Source organism: Amphiura filiformis, chromosome 20 (assembly GCF_039555335.1).
Source record: "Amphiura filiformis chromosome 20, Afil_fr2py, whole genome shotgun sequence".
NCBI classification, from domain to species: domain Eukaryota; kingdom Metazoa; phylum Echinodermata; class Ophiuroidea; order Amphilepidida; family Amphiuridae; genus Amphiura; species Amphiura filiformis.
Window position 1 is genome coordinate 11,907,721 of NC_092647.1, and position 23,087 is coordinate 11,930,807.

At 35.5% G+C, this 23,087-nt stretch overlaps 1 protein-coding gene across 1 annotated transcript; it reads left to right on the forward strand.

The window, feature by feature from the left end:
- Nucleotides 1-2,667: 2,667 nt before the first annotated feature.
- On the forward strand, nt 2,668-9,564 carry LOC140143065 (uncharacterized). The gene is made up of 11 exons (XM_072165116.1): nt 2,668-3,717; nt 3,925-4,163; nt 5,099-5,317; nt 5,749-5,806; nt 5,982-6,169; nt 6,603-6,679; nt 6,838-7,043; nt 7,361-7,735; nt 8,061-8,207; nt 8,617-8,815; nt 9,245-9,564. Exons 1-11 carry the CDS (start codon nt 2,668-2,670, stop codon nt 9,562-9,564), a joined length of 3,078 nt encoding a protein of 1,025 aa, XP_072021217.1.
- The last annotated feature ends 13,523 nt before the right edge of the window (nt 9,565-23,087 follow it).

A 23,087-nucleotide genomic window follows, 5' to 3' on the forward strand; every position in this document is an offset into this window, starting at 1 on the left:
AAAACTTGATACAAAACATTCTAAACAGAATGTTATTTTGGGTTGATAAAATATTTTGCGAAAAATGTTTGCCCAAAATATTTGCAATAGCGATTTAAAAACGTTTTCATGACCTTTATATAACCCGACATTTAAATGTTATTAAAATGTTTTGAACATTTTAAGAACATTTCTGTGTTTGCTGGGTTCAAATATTTTAACATAATGTTATTTAAGTATTGACAAAATATTTGGCAAAAATGTTTGCAAAAATATTGTTGCAGTGTGTTTTATACAACACGTTTTAAAACGTTATCATGACCTTTATATAACCCGACATTTTAATGTTATTAAAACGTTTTTACCTAAACCAAAAGCCAAAATATAACTTATTTAAAACATTTTTAAAACGTTTTTGTGTTTGCTGGGTAGTCTACATAATAGGAAAATTCCCTGAAACTCTTAAGCAGCCCTCTAAATGTGTACATTTTGTACACACATTATATGCCTGATTCTAAATGATCAGTAACCTGGTTTTTTGTTTGTTTGTTTGTTGTTGTTGTTTTTTGAAAAATAACACTTTGATGTTTTGCAAATCTTATACTTTCAAACCTTGCTTGATTTATCGTTGTTAATGAGTTATGTATACGTTTATTTAAGTGTTACAGGTGTTTCAGCCCTCCTACAACATACATCAAGAACCGCAGGACAAACAAAAGTATATCTGTGACATTTGAGTTCTTCTACACACTCGATATGAAATGAGCAATGCGACTTTTGCCAAATCTGACTACCGTTCGCAAAATGCTGTGAACTACCAAATCGCAACACTTTAAAATAGTGTCAAACCTTAATCAATGGGCCTTTTATCAATGGTTCGTAAGGTTTACGTCAATCTTTGTTTATTTACTTCATATATCAATCTTCATCTTTATTATGTTAAAATAATTTTATATTATTGCTGTGGTAGTGCATTTTTAATTATCTTGGACTAGCTTTGCTGAAACATTTTTTGAATGTAAGCCTACTACCGTATTTCTATTAAAATATCGCTGTAGCAATATGTTTTTGTTATTTTTTCAGATTTATAAACCCTTTTCTCTGTGTACAATATTTCCCATGGACATTTTCACCAGATCTTCAGGCATGGTCATTATACGTGGTTGGGTTTATTATTACTAGCCTGAAGACACTGAAGAAAAATACACGGACTAGATGTGATATATTACGTTCTTGTTAGATTATGTTTCACATACCAATACATGCACACACCTGTATATTTGTGTGTATCAAAGAGTATCTTCTGGCGTATTTTATTGACCAAAATATTACTTAGATGATTTGAAAAGATTTCGTAATATTCAATTACAAAACTAGTCCTTAAATAGATTCCAAAATTACTCCTAAAATATTGAACAGGCAGCAGATTTGCCCGCAATTTCACTGTGAGAGATTTCGATTGCGCCGGGTAAGGGTGGTGCTTTCACAATAATTACTTCGTGGCTTGGTTACTCAATTTCACACAAGCAATACTGGCTCCTAATGTCAATTATTTTCAGACCAATTCAACCAGTTTCAGTGCCAAATTCATCTGCGTTATGTACGGCCATTAGAAAAAGTTAGAGGACATCTCCACTCCTGTGTGTGGTGAAGTCACTACGTAATAATCACACACTCGATCATAAGTTATATTCTAGCCACATTTGGACACCGTCCATCTATTTTCCCTATATGTACCATGCAATATTGGTCATAATGCCCATATTTGCCATTTGGCAAATATACAAATATTATACACAGAAATATATACGCTAAAAATGCACACACACGGAAAACAGGTAGCTCCTCTTTAGATGTTTACTGATGTATGGCGAGTGTGGCATTCAGCACGCAAAATTGGGAAAGCTATTTAGCATAAGAAAGGGCTAGCTTCCGAAACACTATGGACACGGCCGATTCAGTCCCATTGAATTGCGATAATGAAGTTTAAATGTGCGTGTGTTCGTATTTTATTTCCTCCACTGACATATTGGTCGCGGTGTCACCGCGATATTCGGCAAAACCGCAGCACTGCACGTAATCCACCCGTACTGCGGTACTGACACTAACATATTTTTATTTTTAGAAAATAAATGCATATATCAATAAAACATCAAAGAAATCTAAATATATACCGAATAAGAGATGAAATAATGTTTTAAGTAAAGTTGAAAATGGTTTGATTAAAAAAATAAACGAATTCAAAGGTCGACCCTAATTATACTGTGTGTGTCTCTTTTTTGCGTATTTATCGGATCTCAAAAGTATGCCTCGAATAAATCGTACTTTTTGCAAGCCAAAAGGTCCTTCTCACAAGCCGATGATATTTTGATGTAGAAAAGACACTAATTCAACTTTTAATACCAAATTGAAGTATAGGCCACCTCAAAATGTCATTTTATTTGCCCCCTTTTGATGTATAAGTTTCGATGTTTTACGCGCAATATCCGTGAAACAGCATAGCATTTCCTATACAAATTGCACAGCAGACATCACGGCACGAACCGCGCGTGCGTATCGGCAGCTGTGCACCCTTCCACCCGGCGTTTCTTGGTTGCTTCTTATGTTGAACCGATAGCCTTATTTTTATTAAATTTTAAAATATAAACCCCAGTATTTTTTGAGGATTTTTATATTTTTTGGTTCACCATGTCATCTTTTGATTTTCACATCGATGCCGTCTCAAAGTTGTGCCGGATATGTGGCTGCCGGCTACTCAAAGCTAAGGAAGCTTACAAAAGGGAGTGTGTGCCTGTCCCAGTTGACAGCTACCGTAAACAGATTGATGCGATATGGGGTGTCAACGTGTGGAAAGATACATCAAATAGCCCCTCACATATCTGCCATAGGTGTGCCAGGTCCCTGAGACATCAAGACTCAGGCAGCAGAGTCTTCAACAGACAGAAAGCACACCCCCATATAAACTGGGAATCATTATCCCACAGCAGAACAGGTACATGCACTGTGTGTAGGAACTTCATAAAACAACAAAAGGGGGGGAATGCAAATTGGCCATGTCAAGAGAGAACAGATAACAATCCAACGTCAAGTTCGCCTCTGTTATTGCCATACTCATTGGAAGAGGACAATATTTTTACTAGGCATATTTCATTACAACAAGAATTTACAATCCAACCTTCAATGGATATTATTGGCCGAAGCAGTGAAGAGGCTTCAATATTCACCTGTGTATTTTGTTTATGTATTGTGTCTCAACCAGTCGAATCGCCATGTCATCATAATTTTTGTTCGTCATGTCTAAGTCAATATTTTCAGTATCACAAATTAATCAATGTCCCTTGTCCTATATGTTCTCAACAAATTCCATTTAATTATGTCAAATCAAGTCCAAACTATATATTGGTACCACTGCCTCATCTGACTGTTACATGTTCGTTATGTGGAGCTACATCCGAACTAATAAATTTACAAGATCATCATTGTGCTCCAAAGCCACGTACCATTGTTTGTCCATGTCAACAATGCCGCCAAGCAACGCCATCACAAAGTAGACCTCTACAAAGAAATATAACATCACCTACACTTCAAAAAGCAACCTCAATTCTATCCAAAATGGCAGCACACCATGAAGCAGGCAAGCCACTACCCATCGAAGTTGAACGCATGGCAGACAAATGGCTCCACAAAAAGATCCAAGCATCGAAAAGTAACACCGCCATGATAAGAACTGGTGGGAGGGTACGCAACTCACATTTAGATTTTTTAAACTAAAATGTAGAAAATTATAATATTTTATACAATAAGTAAATTTCGCAAAGAACTAAGTACGGTACGGTACCAAAAATTAATATACTGTAGCACCACAGACTAAACGTAAAACATAAAATTGCTATTTCTTTAAATATTTTTTTAAATAATTTTTTTTTTTTTCTATGCACCTTTCAGCCAGCAAAAATACAAAAGATAACCGACTCCAGGAAACCATCGACAGAAGTGACGAAAGCATACCAAAAGCAACGAACCAAGCAGATTGATGAATTCCGCCAAACAATTTCTCTAAAACAGGGACAAATCCATATACTGCATGATACCAAAACCCTTGAACCTAGGCTTGATGTTGACTCCACACTAGCCCTTCAACGGCAAATGCATTCAACATGGGAGGGCATGGATGTTTTAAGAAGGTATTTGTAACATATGATTTGAATAGTACATGTAATGATGATGTACATGTAAATGTCCTGAAAAAAATATAATGTAACACAATGACTACAATAAGTAGAGCAATTGTTAAATGAAAATATTTAAACCATTTAATAAGAAAAGTAATAAAAATTGTTATGATATTTTATCACTAGAAATAATTACCTGGCACCTTGCTATTAAATTTGAATCTAGAGTATGCAAAAAAAAAAAAAAAAAAAAAAAAAAAAAAAAAATAATGAAGAAAACATTTCCAACTGTATTTATGTAGTCCCTATCCCAAACCAAAACCTTGTTCACTTTCTGCAATCAGCTGATCTTTATTATGATCTTGTCAAAACAAATCATCTGGGCACATGTGAATGCATGTGTTATGATATGTACATGAGTGCTTGTCAAAACAAATACATCCTGCAGTTAGCTTGTGCGCTTTGTAGCTCCTCCCCATGCTTGAAGTTCAGCTTGTTACCATGGTGAGAACAGAGACACACCAACCATGCACTAGTGCTAATCAAAACAAATGCATGTACTCTCATTGTATAGCTCCTCCCATAAGTCCTGCTTGCACGCCAAGTGACACGTGGGCCATAATTCAAGTATAATTTGTTGCACAGATTACTTCAATAGCTTTTGCTGGCCAGTATTGGTTTTAGTCAATGAAACTGAGCAAAGGAAAGTGACCATTTTAGATTCTGGTTTTCTGGAAATTAAAAAAACCACATTATACAATGTACCATACCAATATATCCTAAAATTTTGATTTAGCAGTAATTAAAAGCAAGATGGTCTATAGAGCCTACAGTATATTTCTGATATACAATTGTAATTAAAATGCTATTTTTTCAGCATCATGATCATAATAATTATTGTAACAATATGTAATTACTCGCTCATGAATATTTCAATGTTTATATAGGTACATGGAATCAATCGACGTTCATCTGGCATCAGAACGCCAGATGAGAAGGAGGAGAGATGAGCTGTTAAATGATCCCATTGAAGGGAAAATGATTCCACTAGTTTTTCCGTGTGATAGTGCTGATGGTTCAGATGGCTATATAACCAAACCAACCCCCTTTGTCTATTTAAAGAACCTGCCTGAACTTGTGGTTGAGTTTTTAGAGCGTCACCTCAAGTAAGTTTGATCCCTGCAGTTGACCAAAAAAAAATTTTGAATTTAAAATAAATCTTACATGCAACCCATAGTCAAAAATTAATAAACCATTTCATATACATATTCAATATCCCCCTCCCCTTCCCCATTTTCTAGGTTTTTATTATTTGTTTTTATTAATTTAATTTATTTTTTTTCCTTTGCTGACCTTTTTGAGTTTCAAATGTCTTCATGAACTAAAATATTCATATCCCCAAATTCTCAATTAATAATTGCTACAAGGAAAAAAAAACTGTTATAACAAACAACATACAAAAACACTTGGTGGCCACCCATTGCCATGTAAGCAGCACAAGCTGTGAAATGTCTTGTTTGCTGTAACACACACTGGATTATTTATTTTTAAGACATATTTTTAATTTATTTTTCATTCTTTGTTTTGTCTGTTTCAGACTTGGAAATCTCACCACTCATGGAGGAATGATCCCAGATAATGAGATATGGATAAAGGTGTGTGTATGTTTTGTATTAAAATAGCTTTAAAATATTGTGTTTTGGGTAATTGGTGAGATGTGACACTGAACCCCTGTTCTACTTGAATGTGAAAACTTTGAATTTCTTTGTTTTTGTTTACATTTTTAAATGAATTCTATCAACTAGATGAACTCAATATTTTGCATTATAGCTTGGAGGAGACAAAGGCGGTTCTTCTATGAAAATGTTCCTGCAGGTAGTCAACATACCAAAGCCCAATTCAGCGGAAAATACGATTGTCTTTGCTGCATTCAACGGAGGCGACTCCATGACCAACATGGACATTACAATGGAGCAATTCTTGCCACAAATAGATCAATTGAAGAATATGATCTGGAGGTATGGTTAATATTTATTTTTAAAAAAAGTTTATCAAATTACAAGCATTAAAATGAAATTGACATTAGGCGATTAAAAAAAACAAAAAAACTGTTTTATGGGCAGGCAGACTTTTGAAGGCGGTCATGATTATTTTATATTTTTTAATATCACAAAAAGCTTGAAAAAAAATTAATAAAGATAATATTTGCAAAAATAAAAATATGTTTACGCTAAAAATCAATAGATCTTGGACAAAAAACCCTAAAAACCAGCTGATTTTACATGATTTCAGCAAATTGAAAAAGAAATCCCAAGACACAAAAGCTGGGCTGGTCTGGACCCTAAAACAGGTTTTTTGGTTTTTTTTCTCAACTTATCTTATATTAAATAGCTATTTGCCAGAAACAGCTTTAAAATGAATTTCCTGTGTCTTATTTTCTTTTTCTTACAGAGGCTACAAATTCAAGTTGTCTTTTTTCGGTGACTGTGAGCTCATATGCAGAGTCTATGGCATTCTCTCTTGTAATGGTGTGTATTTAATAAAAAATTGTAATGAAAATAACACAAATGGTATATAGTTCTCTATTTCAATTAATAATAGATTAAAATTATACTTTTTTTCCCCTTCATAATCATTGCAGTCACGTAAGACATTTTGTTTGTTCATCTGTTTTTAAATTTTATAGCTGTATGTGCATGCCCGTATTGTGAGGAATCCAAGACTGGTTGGCAGACGCCATTGCAAGATCGGGAGCCAGCACCACTGCGCACCCTGGAGAGTATTAACCAGAATTATCTGCAATACCAAGCGGATGGGTGTAGGAAGGAAAGGTCCAAAATAGTGAGCAAGAGTGTTGTGAGACCTCCTATGTTCCCAATTGAGCCCCAAGATGTGAGTCTGTGTAAAATATCAAGAATAGGCCTATATTGTTCCACAAAGCATTAACCAGAGAGGTGTGTCCAAAATGGTCAAAAATACCTTATTCTACAAAATCAGGGTGTCCACTTCCTATTCACTCCATTATTAAAATCAGAATTTTAGAGTGTCCAAATTGAAAACAGGGCATCCAAATGACACCTGGACACCTTTCTGGCTATAAATGCCTTGTTGTTCTCTACAACTACGTAATACTATGGTAGTTTGTAAATTCCCTTCCAGTCGCTGTAGAAAAAAAATATGGTTTTCTTCTTCCTTTTCTTTGTTGACAGATCAATGTGCCGTCCTTACACATTGGGCTTGGTGTATTTAAGAAAATGTATGACATGCTGGAAGTTGACGCTAACAACATCGACTCCAAGATTTATAAGCATCGTGTTGGGGATATAGATGATGATGATGATGATGATGATGATGATGATGATGATGTGATAGCGACTAAACAACACAGCAATTTTGACCAAGCCATCATGAGAAGAATCAGTGAAAAGGATCGTGTCAAAGAGACCATAGAAAAGAAGAAAGAACAAGTGGAGGACATGTTTGACGATATCCCCTTAGCTTCCATCAAGAAGAAAAGACAGAAGAAAGATGTTGCAAACATGTTGGGAGCCATTGGGACAGTAAGGCAAGAGATTAATGAACTGGTACGTTTGCTTTTTTGATGGTATTCTATAGGCCTAAAAAATGTTTGATTGGCGTAACAAGAAAAATTACTTGTACATGTAAAGCTGCAAATTGCATTTGATAAAGGCTTTTTAAATTTTTTTACTTTTTTTAATTAAATACAATTTTTTTTCTTTGCCAATTTTTTTTTAAAAGGCCTAAATTTAGGGTCAGTTGGGTTGTAAACACCAATCAAACAATTTTTTAGGCCGCTTTGTTATTTTCTGCTTTGCTATATTTTTTAATTACATTTTCTCTTTCAGAAATTTACAAAATGTTACATATTTTTGCCCGTTATAATTACAGGAAGAACAACTGGAGAACAATGAATTTCGGTTTAGAAGTGGGCCTATTGTAGCTGCACTTGACAGGACCCTGGATAAACATGGGATTTCTAGACAGGCATACCATGGCAAAGCTTTCAATGGTAACCACGTCAAGAAAGGTTGCAAGGTAACAGATTTTTTGTTGCACAAATTTTTTTTTTCAGATTTGGTAATGATTATTATTTTTTGTTGCCCAACCCACAAAAAGGATATATTTTTATTTTATTTTTTTAAAAACATAAATGTCATCAGAATAAACCAACACAACACATAAAAACATGCATGCCTACTTACCACTGCTTGCTTGTTGGGGATATATCACCAGCCATAGAGCCATAATTTCCTGGGTATTTGTACATGTATGGCCTATACTTTACCCGGATACTTCAGCACATGACACAGATTTCTGCTACATATTTCCAAGGGTATAATTCCAATATGGTATGATTCATATCTACATCTGCCACAGAATAAACCAACACAACACAAGATGATAATTGAACATTGCACTTGTACATCTTTTATTCCTTATCCAGAATGACGTTTTCATGGATCTGGTGGAAACTCCTTCAGAAATGCTACAGCAACTAGGCACTGACAACATGCCACTAGCTGTTACCAAAGATGCACAAAACATCAAAACAAGATACAGTGAACTATTTTCTAAGTATGCTGAAGTTCACAACAGGATAAACCATGGAAGACATATGACAGAAGAGGAGATTGATGAGGCTGGTGTGTAAATAAACTGATTTTTATTATATTTCAATGATTACCATCAGCTGATGGGTGTGTGGGTGGGGTGTGTGTTGGGGTTGTATGTGCAATAAGCATGCATGATATAGTGTTATATGTGATGCCTTGAAATAACACAACTTAAAACAGGTTGTCCTGTATAAATAGTATAAATAGTCAAATAACTGTTTTACATGTAGTTTACTGTGTTCTTCAATATTCTTGGCAAATCACATTGTGTTATTTTTGGTTTTATGGTTTGTTTGTTTGTTTGTTTGTCTGTATGTTTGTTTGTTTGTTATGCTTGTTTTCAGCCTATATCCGTGTGGGTCTTTATTGATTTCCTTTTTTACTTTAATTCTTTTGAAGTCTGAAGGTGAAGTTGAAATAAGTAATGTACATTGTATTATGATATGAATTGTCTTGCAGAAGTGGCTGTTCGTGAGTTCATGGAATCTTTTCGAAGAATTCTGCCAAACTGTCAAATCTCCCTGAAGCTGCATTTTCTAGAAGATCATGCGATTCCACAAATGAGACGCTTGAAGGCCGGTCTTGGAAAAATGAATGAGCAGGGTGGCGAAAATGTTCACTCAAAGCAGAACAAATCTGAACAGTCCAGCGCAAACCTCAAAAAGCAGCCTCTCCGCCATCTGATGACTGTGATGACAAACTCGCTGCCAGCCGCTCTCCCTGATATCCAATCTAAAATGAGATACAGAAAGAAGAGAAAAATTAATGTTGAAGAATGAGTGTGAAAGACTGTGTAATAGGATTGCAATTGTATCAATGATGTGACCATGTCACAAGTCAAGTCACAAGGTGGAGTGACTAGAGTATTGTATAGGGAAGCACCGTTAGATTCTCGGGGAGTTTGGGTCTAGCACTTGGGCATTTTGTTTACCACCGCCAAGATTTTTTTTTTTCACCGCCTTTGGGCAACTACATTTTTTTTCAACCTTTTAAATGTATACCTTTATACAGAGTTGGGTGGAGTAAAACTCCCCCCCCCCCCCCAAATCGAATGGTGCACCCCTAAGCCAAGTCATTTACAAATTATCTCAAGATTGCTGATGAAGTCCATGACTTTCCATGATGATAAAATCTACAGTCAACCTTTAAATTTAATACCGTAAAACCCCGTCTACAAGCATATAGAGTGCTTCTGATGAAAACTACATTAATCCAGGCGCCATTATGGAGTATGAGCAAATAAATTACGGATCCAAGCATATACAAACAAGTATTATTTTAAGACCAATCTATTGTATTGGTATATTTACGCTGGCTTCAAATTAATTTAGCTTTAATAAAAAACACTATGTATGCTTATAGACGGGGTTTTACGGTATATAACTTAAAACAGTATTATGTGTTACACTACATGAAAAGCATTTGGTATGGCACATGGAGTTAGCCTGAATATGAGATGGAGTTAGTCTGAATATGAGGTGCACTGGTGCACACATAAGCCCTTTCGCAGACTTGGAATTTGCAAAATTCACCTGTCGATACAACTAAGTGTGGTGCAAAATAATAAATGATAGGGCCTACCTATCATACTACATTTGTAAGTGACTTTATGTGTTAATTGTCTGGGAGGGCATTTCAAATTGCTCACAACTTTCAAAATGCAGCACTTGCACTCCAAGGTAAATAATTAATTTGAAGGCAGGGTGCACACATGGTCTGATGTTTGTTTGTTTGTTTGGTTTTTTGGGGGGGTGACCGTGCTGACCTGTCTAAATAAACTATAAAACACCTGTCGACCACCATGATGTGCCACCCTCCCCCTACAAAAAAATGGAGAAAATGATTTTGAACCAGTCAACCCAAATAAATTTGGTTAAAGACCACCCTATTATCTAGCCCATAATGCTCATTATTGGTTTCACACATCGCTATTCCAAAATTAACTGAACATTTTTAGCCGATTCATCGTTAGTCTCAATATGAAACCTTGTTAGGGTTCGATAAGGTGCTTGTCCAAATATGAATTTACTGCATAGTGATTAGTGAAATCGTTTGACTTAAATATCTTCAGAGGCGGCACCAGGATTTTTTTTTGAGGGTCATTAGGGGGGCAAAGTGAATTTCAGGGGGGGGATCAATGAATTTTGTGCAAAATTACTACAAAAAGTGGACATCTTCATAATTTTAGGTTTTTTCTGGGGCAACGGGGTTGAAGAGTTCTGACGGGGGGCATTTTCCCCCATCCCTCCAGTCAGTGCCGCCACTGAATATCTTTCAGATTAAGATTATTTTTATGATAGCGAAATGAAATTAAAAATTTGAATAAACACTCCAAAGTGTCACTTTAAAAGATTTACCTTGTCAAACTAACCTTGCTACAGTTTGTCCACATAGAATTACAAACCAAATCTGTGGCATCGTGGGTCGATGCTTTGCGTCACACATTAACGCGACCCAACAGTGTGGTGCGCTTTCGGCAAGTACAAATTATGCACCAGTTGGCCCGCCAAAGAAGCATTGCACTGAAATAAATATTCTCATACCTCCAGTTTCCGAGGTCTATTTATTTTGTACTTCTATGTGGACAGACTGTACCCTTATGAAAATGCCGAGCACATTTTGAGCTTGTATACGAGCTTGTTATGAGCTTGTTATATATGCTCGTTCAGAGCTTGTTACGATCAAGAAAAAGCTCGTAATGATCAAGAAAAAGCTCGTATTTGAAACAGAACGAGCTTATTTTTGAAACATTACGAGCTTGCATTTTGATGAGCTTGCAAATTACAAGCTCGATATTGGAACTGATGAGCTTATTTTGGAACAAAACGAGCTTGCACCCCAAGCGAGCTGAAACAAGCTCGCAGTTTCATTACGAGCTAATATATGCTCACAAATACGAGCTTGTAAATTACAAGCTCAATTTTGAAACAAAACGAGCTTATTTTTGAAACATATCGAGCTTGCAACATTTGTGAGCTGGAAACAAGCTCGCAACAGCAATTTCTATCGAGCTTACACAAGCTTATAAATGTAAGCTCACAAGCTAACTTGTTAACGAGCTTGTAACAAATGCAAGCTTGTTTCAAGCTCAATTGAGCTCCATATCACAAGCCAATATTCGTAATTTCTCGATTGTTGTCTTTTCCAAAAAGCACATTCTGGCTAATATGCAGGTCAGCTGATGGGCATCCTGTTGTCAGGTCAAAGGGCTTCATGTGGTCCTACACCTGTAGGTATATTATGATGTTTAAAAAAAAAGTTGTGATTGAGTATTGTAGTTGCAACAATAACAAGGTAAACAAACATCTGTATAAAGTTAAAGAACATTTAATTTAAAGAACATTTAAAAGGTACATCGAAATACAAAAAAAGAGTAGGTGCAATATGCAACCTTTCAGTGCATCACCTACATGACTGATGTACATTTCCAGTTATTGAAATGTTTTGATGATAAAACTTAATAAATGCTTATTTTGCACTAAACTAAACCTATACCTACATTGTGTTTTTAGTTGATATATTCTTATGTGCAGTGACAGATAAAGCTACAGTATCTCAAGCTAGTTTGGGTGTGTAAATCCTGGGGTGTAAATGCACTGGGTGTGAAAATTTAAGATATTTGTGTACAAAGTATAGGCCATGTGGGCAAAATCTGGGTGTGTATTTACAAATTTGAGTGTGTAAAACACACTCCCTACACGGCTGGCTGCCTACGCCCTTGCATCCAACGACCGACCTCGTTGAATTCACAGTTATGCCCGTACTGATACATGACCAAAGGTGCCAAGGCTGACGAATTCGGCAGTTTTCTTGCGACTCGTAATTTCAATTTAGCAAAAAACCCTTAACATACACCTTACTTTTTACATATTTAGGCAATCGTGTGATTCTTAAATGTCTCGTTAACCATTCCTTTTAAAAATACTCTACACACACCTGTAAATTGGTTGAATTTGCGTGACAAATGCTCTTCAAAATAGTCACATACGTACGTACGGATTCCATAAACTTCCTATGCAAATCGTTGCTAAGGCTTGTGCGCATGCGTGGAGGTTAACTTGTCGGCTCGTTCTAAAACTAAGATCTTTCAACATAATATATTTGGTTAGTAATCTTTTATAATGTACAATTGTTGTTTTAAATATTTTTTTTTCGCATTTAAATATATTTTTATGTCAAAAATTGTGGCAGTTTTTGTTTATTGTAAATATTTTTTTTCTGCTGTAAAAAGATTTGTGACAATGCCAAATTGAAAATCCAAGATGTCAGCGCCCAGTACTGTTGAAAATATTTTGAGCCAATTCAGGTTTGTATATATTGTAAACTCACATTTTCAGGGAAGGTAATGAAATGATGAGTGTTTAAGTAAGAGCTCCTGTACTGGAGCTTGTGTCAATTTGAGAATGAATGCACCATTCATTAATTTAAAGACAGCTGATGTCGAACTTCGAAGTAAGCTTAAGCCTTAAAATTGAATTGTGATTGATCATGTGATAAACAACAACTTTTTTTTCTTTAAATGTTTTGTTGCATGCATTTTAGATAAACAACAACTTGTTGAATTTGAAATGATGCTGAGTACAGGGAACACCCGGCCCCGCCACTCCGAGCAGCGCATCCACAGATATATAGATATTCATGCTAGTCGGTGAAAAAACACCTTTTTTAGCGATTTCGCGAATTATTTGCCCTTCGACAATACCCCTTATTTCGCTAAAAAATGTTAATACATATATTGGAATTAAAAATGTAAAAAGTGATGTGATGACAGCTATGTCTATATGAATCATTCAAAGGAGAAATTGTCACTATCAAGTACAACATTTATGAGCTTACACTTTTACAAGCTCACAAATTATCATAGTAGAAATTTTACAAAAGTACAAAATTTACGAGCTTGTATGCGGTCATGCGAGCTCACATCAAATTTGCAAGCTCACAACATGTTTTAGAAATATGAAGTACAAAATTAATGAGCTTGTATGTGCTCATGAGAGCTCATGCGCCAAATTTTTGAGCTTACAAATTTAATAGAAATTTTTACTTAAAAATGTATGCTTGTGTGAGCTCACATGTAAAGTTTATGAGCTCATGTGTGCTCGTGCAAGCTCACATATAAGAAACGAGCATTTTGAGCTCGTAAGGTTTGTGTGGGCAAGATCGCAATTGACTACTTGTGCTCGTAATTTGTTTGTATTGTGAGCTCGTGTTCGTAAATATGAGCTCGACCTTTCGACCTACGAGCTTGAAGGAGCTCAATGTTGCTTACACAAGCAAAATCAATCACATCTGAGCTCAAAATAAGCTCACTCGAGCTCGAAACAAGCTTATTCGAGCTTGTTTTTATGATTACATTTTCGTAAGGGTATGTATTAAAACAAGGATAACAATTAAATAGGCCTGTTTTAGGGCCTAACCTAAGCATTTTGGTTCAATTTTCACTGATTTTTTTATTGTTTTGCTTGGTTGCATTTCCCCAGGCTGACTTGTTGGTATTTTTTTAAATATGGATGTACATGTACATATGATGCGATCAAGCAAAATCAGTTGGAACTTGATTCAATTTTCAGTTTTGTACAGGATAGTAAAAAACATTGACAAAGCTGCATTTTCTAGAAAATTGCATTGAAATTGACCAACCAGTTCAAACGATATTTTTTATGAGCAATTAAAGAGTTTCAAAACAAAGAGGAAACAAAATGAATATTTCCTTTGTTTGGCTATATCTCAAAATCTATATTTCCAAGTTCCGACTGATTTTTCTTGATCGCATCACATATATGAAATTCAAAATATTTATTTTAAAAATATTTATTGTTATTGAATTGAATAATATATTAAATAAAAATTATAAATTTATTGCAATACACAGAGTAGCTGTCTTAGACTTCTTTTTCCAATGTGATTAAAAATGTTGTATACAATTTGTAATCATACTTTTTATTTTAGTAAAATTCCCTTTGAACCTTATTTTGAAAATAGAAGTTGGCAAAAATGTATTGCACTATAAAACAATGCTGTACATGTATGCACAATGCACATACAATGAACATGTCATGTGTACACCAACCAAAGCAAACAATTCAGGTGGCCAATGTAGCAAAACTTTCAGCATATCAACGTAGACAGATTTGGAATGGCCAAAATAAAGTTATGTACAGCTTTCTTGTTTTTTCACTGAACCTTGATTTTTTTTTATCAGTGTAAAATACACTTTCTGAAAATAGGAAAGACCTCTTTTTTATCTTGCTCAATTGACAACAATCCCCTATAGATATAATCTGTTACTAACAATTTCAAAAACCCAATAAACACACGATATAAACACCTAAACGTGCTTGTAAAAATCAAGTGTCGAGGATGGCGAATGAACGTGATTATTGGGTTATTGCAAACAACACGCTATTTTTGTGTGGCCGACATCGCGACATCCAGACGGTACATGCATGGGAAAAATACCTTCGGTTCATGAACCGCTTTCAGTCATGAAACATTGCATTAGCATGGAAAATTAAGACAGTATTTAAAACAATATTTTCTTACCTTTTTCCCGATTAATTTCCACAGTATTTTCCTGTAGTAAAGCTCCCAGAATCCTAAAAGGTCAATTTCAGTTCTGCGGCATGGTCAAATTCACTGGCTATGCGTGTGTGTGACTTGCGCTGGCTGATAATGATATGACCCGGCCATCTCCACGGTTGTTGTTGTTGTGGCGTTTTGAAGCGATAAGAAGCTCTACTTTCTTGTCTCTTTTCGGCCATAAATTCGAGTGGCCTACAAATGAATTTTGCTTGAGCTTAACAATTCAAGTGTCTTGAACGTTTTGCTGGTACTGGATGTCCTGGTAACTTTTATAAATAAAGATATTGGTGTTGAAAGACGACACGTCGGTAACTGAGTCCATGTGCATGGAGCGGGTCACGGCGGATCGAAATTGAAAGTTCATTGAATCGCACTTTTCAAAAGCTTATTTTCACACGTTTCGAAGTTCCAAAATTCGTCCAAACTTCGCGTAGAGATCATACATTGTCTTATACACTGTAGAATATCCTTCTTTTCAATAATTGGTCGCTAGTTTTACTGTAAACGAGCGTAAAGAGCAGACGTTTTTGGACGGGTCAAAATCAGCATCTGCATGGTTCACCGCGTGGGTCAATGCACTCGCCGAACTCACGGTACAGCGTGCGGACACAGTATTTACCTGGCGCGTCTTCGCCGTAGGGGGGCGCTATCCATATTAATTAATGGATCTGCCGTGTGGAAGAAAGAAAGTGGTTATTTGCATAGTAAATACACTTTTAAATCACGGCAAAATGTAAATTTGGTGTTGATGTCAGAGCTCATTAAAGTTTGTCCAGGGATCGATATAATGGGATAGGCATCGTAGTATTACGTAACACACCGAAAGATGTAGTTTAACTCTAGACAATAGGCGCTATATTGCAGGAGGGTTAGAGTTCATAGAGGAAACGTTAAAGGTTAGTAGATTAGGTCACCCAGGCACATCACTAATGTGTTTCACGAGTTGTAATACCGACAGGTAAAACATTGATTTTGTAAAATTCTCCCAATTTTTAAAATTACTAAATAAGGTTAGTACTTCAAACCATTCTTTGATGAATCTATGCAATATGACGGTAATTTTTGAAACATCTAAGAATCAATCTTAAACATCTTCATGATATTCATTTTTTGCGCATGGTCAAAGCATGCTCTTGCGCTATCCACAGACTATCCGGTGGAAACTTCAAAGCAACGATCATGCGTTAATATTTACAAAATGGCGAATGATGTAGTTTAAGTCGAACAATAGCGTGACCGGCGTGACGTAGTTTTTGGTATTGTTCCTATATGCACTTTCACCCTCCTGGTTTGTCACTAGGTTTTTTGCAACCTGTTGTAATGCAGTACCATTTTATGGTAAATGTATTGCTATATCATTTCGTTTCCACTTTTGAAAGTTCGTGCTGGTCACATGGAGCCTGAAGTTATAATGTTGGGAGCAAGACCAAGTTTCTTTAGGACATCTGTTAAAACTTTCTTATGATCTGACTCTTTTAAGTAATGTTGAGTTTTGCGCAGCTTCGGCCGCACATATAACATCTCAAAAGTATTGCTACTTGAGAAATTTATATCTTTTAGTACTAGCCAATAATGCTTGGCAATATTGTCTCTCCTTTTGTGTATAAGTAGGTAGGAAACGGATAATATCAGGAAACATGATGCTTGGGTCCAATTTATTCAATGACCGCAGGCCAGCTCCTAGCTCCCCCGATATTGATTTATTCCTCTTCACTGAATGCAATACATTAGAAACTGCTCGGCCATGTTGGCGACCGAGATTCAAGCATCACTAGTTGAGACCGTCCAATAACAACCAAATGCTCTAAACCTGTTTATTTTAGAAATTAGTAAAAAACAGCACTGTGTAAAATGTGTTAAATCAAGTGTTCTAAGTAGTGTTTGGGCTATCAGAATAGGTCAACTACATAACAGTACAGACCCTTGACGTTAAAGTGATGATAATAGGCGCGCTCTTTGAAATTTTGTTTTTGTCACTGTGAGTTGTTAGTACTTCAATGGATGTGTTTTGTTAAGTTGTCTGTTGTCGTCATAATTTTTCAATAAAATAAATGTATTTTGTTACCTGACTTGTAAAGAGTACCTTTTAGATGTACGAAATAAATTTTTTTTCACTTATCGGACCGTATTTTACGTAGATTTCAAAATAGTTTTATGCAATTTTTGTGTGTGTCTCGAATCTCGAGAGACCAAAAACTGCTTGGTTTACAAACGACAATCACGTGTTTAGGGGAATAAGGCCGGGGCATAATCTATGCCTAGCGTACTGAGCTTTAATGAATAATATTTTGAATGGATTACGTATGTGATGAAACTCTAGCCCCACTAAAGCTTCAAAAAATGTCCTGTGGGTTTTCTATATAATTTGAGACCGAAATAAATACCAACAAATAACTTCATACGACGTCATGACATCTTCAGGATATCGCAAATTGATTTTTACTGACGGGACCTTCACAGGTTTTGTTGGGATGGAAGAACCAAATAATTGTGTACATATAGCATTTTTAAAGCTAGGTGAGTCAGAAGTATTACTGAATCTACACCACTAAATAAAATAGCACAGTAGATGACAAGAGACTAATCGTACCTGTTGTATGAAACTGTGCATTGTGATGCAAATTTGTTATCAAATGTGAGTGGACACTACGAATGAGCCGTAAACTCGGCAAATTGTATTCTGAGATACAGTGCAAAATATGCGTGAAGGTCGTATTCATAGGTGTCTCAATTAAGCGCGACATGTTTCTCATTTGATAGCGTTTAAACCAATCAATAGAGGTTATCCGTGTTCTATAAGTTGCATATCCTATCAGCGACTACTATATCTTGTTTAGCACTTTCAAAAGAAGAACCTGCATGTGCAACCATGACTGTTTCGAATTAGCCCGCCAAAGTCTCGGAGGTAACTCACATGTCGTGCAATGAATTGGGTTGCATGAGGAATCAGCTCCTTTTGTTAGAAGTCACGCATGAATAAAGTGGATAACCTCTATAATCCTATTCCTGAAGAGGATACTAATCTAATCATTAAATAGCTCTAGTCTTTGTTTGCTTTGGCTAAATCCTGTTCAAGTGGTGGGTTACAATTGCATTGTATTTTTTCTAGGTATGTATAACCAACAATAACAATGGGAGGACATTCCTGAACCTCGTTGACTTGGGGATGATTTGAAATGACCACCAATTTTAAAGCTTATTCGATATATTTTCTAAACACGAAATAAAACAAAATTGACCGGGGCCGACTTTACGGCTGATTCGTAGTGTCCAGTCACAAATCATAAGTAAGAGCCTAGTCCAGGACTATTTGAGTTGAAATGATCTCATTTTGTATAAATTTTGGGAAGATTTTGAGACATTTTAGTGGCTTTTTTGTACACATCGAAAACATTTCGTCTAAGTAATATAATACCATATAATATTTAATTTTGATTTGTAAGTCAAATGTAATACTCTTCTATCCCGGCAACGAACGTTATGCATATATTTACAAGCACAACAAGTGTCTATTTAGGTCGTGAAATTGAAACCCTATAAACAACTTGCCTGAACGTAACAAACATCTACCAAAAAGTAATTACCCTCTTAAAAATTGGCCATTATTCCCTAAATGGTTCATTGTATACCAAATTTGGGATGTGCAGTCAAAGTATATTTTATTTCTGCGCATTATGACACCTCATTTGTTGCAAGCGTACTTTTAAATGAAAGTAACACAAGATTTGCCAGTTGCAGTAAAGTCCTATTGCCTTGAATTAGGTATCCATGGAAGGAAATGTTTTTGGCGCTCATTGAATTATTCTTCTTGTTTTGTGAACATGTGATAATCAATTAAAAAAAGGGTCATTTTTCACATCAGAGGTCATTGTTAACTTACTCCCATATTAAACCATTACAAGTTCAATGAAGGTCACAAGAAGTGGATGACTAAGGGTTACATCTATAATAATTATGAACACCTCCAAATCAGGGTATTGTCGAATATTGTGACATTAACCATGAAATCAATTGATATGCAGATTGAGACAATTGTAAAAAGTAATAATATGTTATTATTAAAACAGAAAATAAACACATGATAAAACATTTGAGACAAACAATTTATAACCATTTGGGAAATAAATAGTACGATAATCCACAATTACATATTTAAATGAGCTCAAATTAGCTACTGATAAAGTATGACGTAAGTTAAATTCTGGAATGAACACTCCAAGCAAAAATAATTTACTACTTACAATATCCATTGGCTCTGATAAACAGAGATTTCTATGCGTGGTGAATACAATAATATTAGGTCCAAAGAGACCTGACGTCAGATCTGATGTTTATAATACTAATTTATATAAGCATTGTTATCTACAGTAATCACATGTATACACGATTTATTCATAGAATAATGTTGTTTAATCAACCGATATTGGGGTGAGCGGAACTAATAGCAATTTTGAAGATGTTACCATATATTGTTTTTGTTGTTTCACGGAGTTTCTTGCTTTTATTTTCTGTACTTGTATATTATTTTCTTTTTTAGAATATTCTAGTATGAAATAAAACCTTTACCTACAAAAGGGTGCCAAAAGTTATTGTAATAAATAAGTGTTATAAGTTACTTTACATCTTAGTATGCGAAAGACAGACGTACGCAAACCCATTGCATCACTAACCCTGTACCTTCTCTTCCCCCACTCCCTACACACAATCTAAGATTCTAATCAGGGACTTCACAAGTAGAAGGTATTCCTTTGTTCGATCTTCCTTTCTAACGATTACAGTTACTATTGAGCAGTTTTAACGGAGGATGTTCATTTCATCATATGCCATTTATTTCCGGGGGGCTTAACACAAACGATGTGATCAAGGTAGGTTAATTTCCTTGTTACCAACTCTCCAAGCAATAGTCTCTTCACACCAAGTTCCTCAATGATGCTTCTGTTTGTTCATATCTCCTTCTAACTGATGATTAGCATTCTTCTCCAGGACCACATTTCAGCAACAAGACACATACAAATTCTAACTTCCTGATAACATGGTGAGGAGCAACGATATGGGCTTTCCACTGAGCCTGTGAAGACTTCTAAAGGCGATGGAATCCAGCACAATGGTCTATTTTGGGAGTCTGGTGTGCTCCATATTGATAGTAGGAGCGGTAAGTAGTTCATGTTGTCGACAAACATGTCAACTTCCTGACTGAGCTCGTTCATTGGATTGTCATGTATATTTCAAAAACTTCCCACGTCGGTGATAAAGTAACACTTCTTGGTGTTTTGCTGTTTGTATATTGATTCAAATTCACAGCTGTAGGCATGTAAGCGTCCTGGTTAATATTGGCGGCAATGTCCTTCGCACACAGTTAGCGAGCAAATTTAGAGCAATTTTTTCTGGTGCCATAAAATGGTTCCATGTAAAAACGTGATTAACATTTAAGCAAGATACTTGGAAACACTGTGTCGGGTAAAAGGAAATAAACATCTCAAAAAAAGTAACTAACTCCCCTTAAATAATGGCCATTATTCAAAAAGGGGCTATTGTATTGCAAATCTGTAAAATGCGTTGGAAGTAGAATTTATTGCTGCGCATTTTGACACCTCATTTGATACGATAGCCCAGAAAACAATAAAACACCGGTCAATTTAATGTAGTGTGGTCCAGATTTGAAAGTTGCACTTACATACAAATTTTTACAATACAAAAACACCCAGATATCATTACACACATTTCCTTCCATTACACTGAATGCAAAATCAATACTGCAACTTTCAAATCTCGGGCTACATTGATTTAAATGTACGCTGTGACGTCAATGTTTAGTCAATTGCTACAAATGAGGTGTCAAAATGTGCCGAAATAAATTCTGATCATTATTTAATGGGGGTTAGTTACTTTTTTGAGATGTTTATATTATGTAAAACATTAATTGGATTTTGCTGGGAAAATAAGCAAGTCGGGACAATCCCGCATTAGTTCATTACACACATGTAGCTCTGAGCGTTGTGATAACGCGTTATCTTTCCGTGAATAGGAGCTTCGTTAATAATCACCTCTGTACCGTGTTAATCTATTGTTTGTGTGCAATGCAATAAATAGATAACAACGATACAACTTTAGAATGTTTATAAATGTCATTCTTGTCTATTTTTGGGACATACACCACAAATATTCTAGTGCTAAAATGGTAACATATTACTAGAAATGACAAATCGAAAGTGAACCATATCTAAAAATGCCAGAAGCATGTAAATCAATCGCAGACAGACGTGGGAGATTATTGGTTTGTTGGCAATGATACAGATTTGTGATTAAAAGGAGTAGTAGGTCGTGTCAAAAGCATCACTGTTATTCTTTCTGTTATCTCCATGTATATTATCCATAATATAGAGCAAGTCTAAAACATTGTGAGTAAAGGGACAAAAAAAAAGGGAAACAGAAAGAAAGAAAGAAAGAAAGAAAGAAAGAAAGAAAGAAAGAAAGAAAGAAAGAAAGAAAGAAAGAAAGAAAGAAAGAAAGAAAGAAAGAAAGAAAGAAAGAAAGAAAGAAAGAAAGAAAGAAAGAAAGAAAGAAAGAAAGAAAGAAAGAAAGAAAGAAAGAAAGAAAGAAAGAAAAAGAAAGAAAGAAAGAAAGAAAGAAAGAAAGAAAGAAAGAAAGATTAAACATTAAAACAAGTAAACAAAGCACAACAAAAAACTTTGAAAGATAGGGATAGGACAATAATGTTTGGTGTTACTTTCATGGAAATTAACTGCAACTGCGATTTCGGGATTTTCAGTGTACTTCGGGTATATTTATAAATGCGCTTTTATAAATACGCACGTGACATCTACAAGTCGACATACCATAGTCAAGGAAGAAAGGTAGCCGGATATACACAAACTCCACATGCAAAAGCATAGGTCGCAAGGAAAATTGTCGCAAGAAAAATGTAGTCCTTCAAGGAGGACCACGCTCCATTTAGTACGATAGTCCACGCCGTCAGGCGTGGGTCCTTCTACATTGGACATATCCTTCCCGGAAAGTCGGGGAAATGTCAACTGATTAATTGACGCCTACTGATTAGTTACTAATGATATTCAGCCAATCCGATTGACTGAATATCATCAATAGCTGTCAGTAGGTGTGGCTTGCCTACCTGCTACCAGAACACTAGCTTCTTGACACAAGTATTGCGTAACAAAATTGATTGTTAATCCTCTTCAATTGCATATGTGTTAATGCTATTATAATACTCGATTTTCTTCTTACCCTCATCGTTCACTGACCTGTAGGTTGCACACAGTTAGTTCCTTTTGTCATCACTACATTTAATATTGTCCTGGTTAACCACGATTCGTTACTATTTTTGTATAGAGGTTGTGCTTGAAATTATTGATTGGCTACAAACAAAGGAATTGAACCAGTGTCCTTCACCGTCATCATGGGGCAGTTCAGTCTATTTAATCAAATGTTGTCATCAACCTATTTGATCGTAGTGCATTTGTTATGTGTGTGAGACGTACTGTCTCAGTAGATTGCAATCATGTTTTGTTGAATGGATTTGAGTAGTCCGCCATATTTACGGTATGATACGTCATATGCACAACCTCTATTAATTGTGATAGTTGGCCTATTCGTTTAACATGTTTAAGAAAAATATAGAATTGGAGGACACACGCTTCATAAAAACTTTGGGTTTCACTCATTTATTAACTTTAATTCCTTTCTTGAAAATAATAAGTTCAGC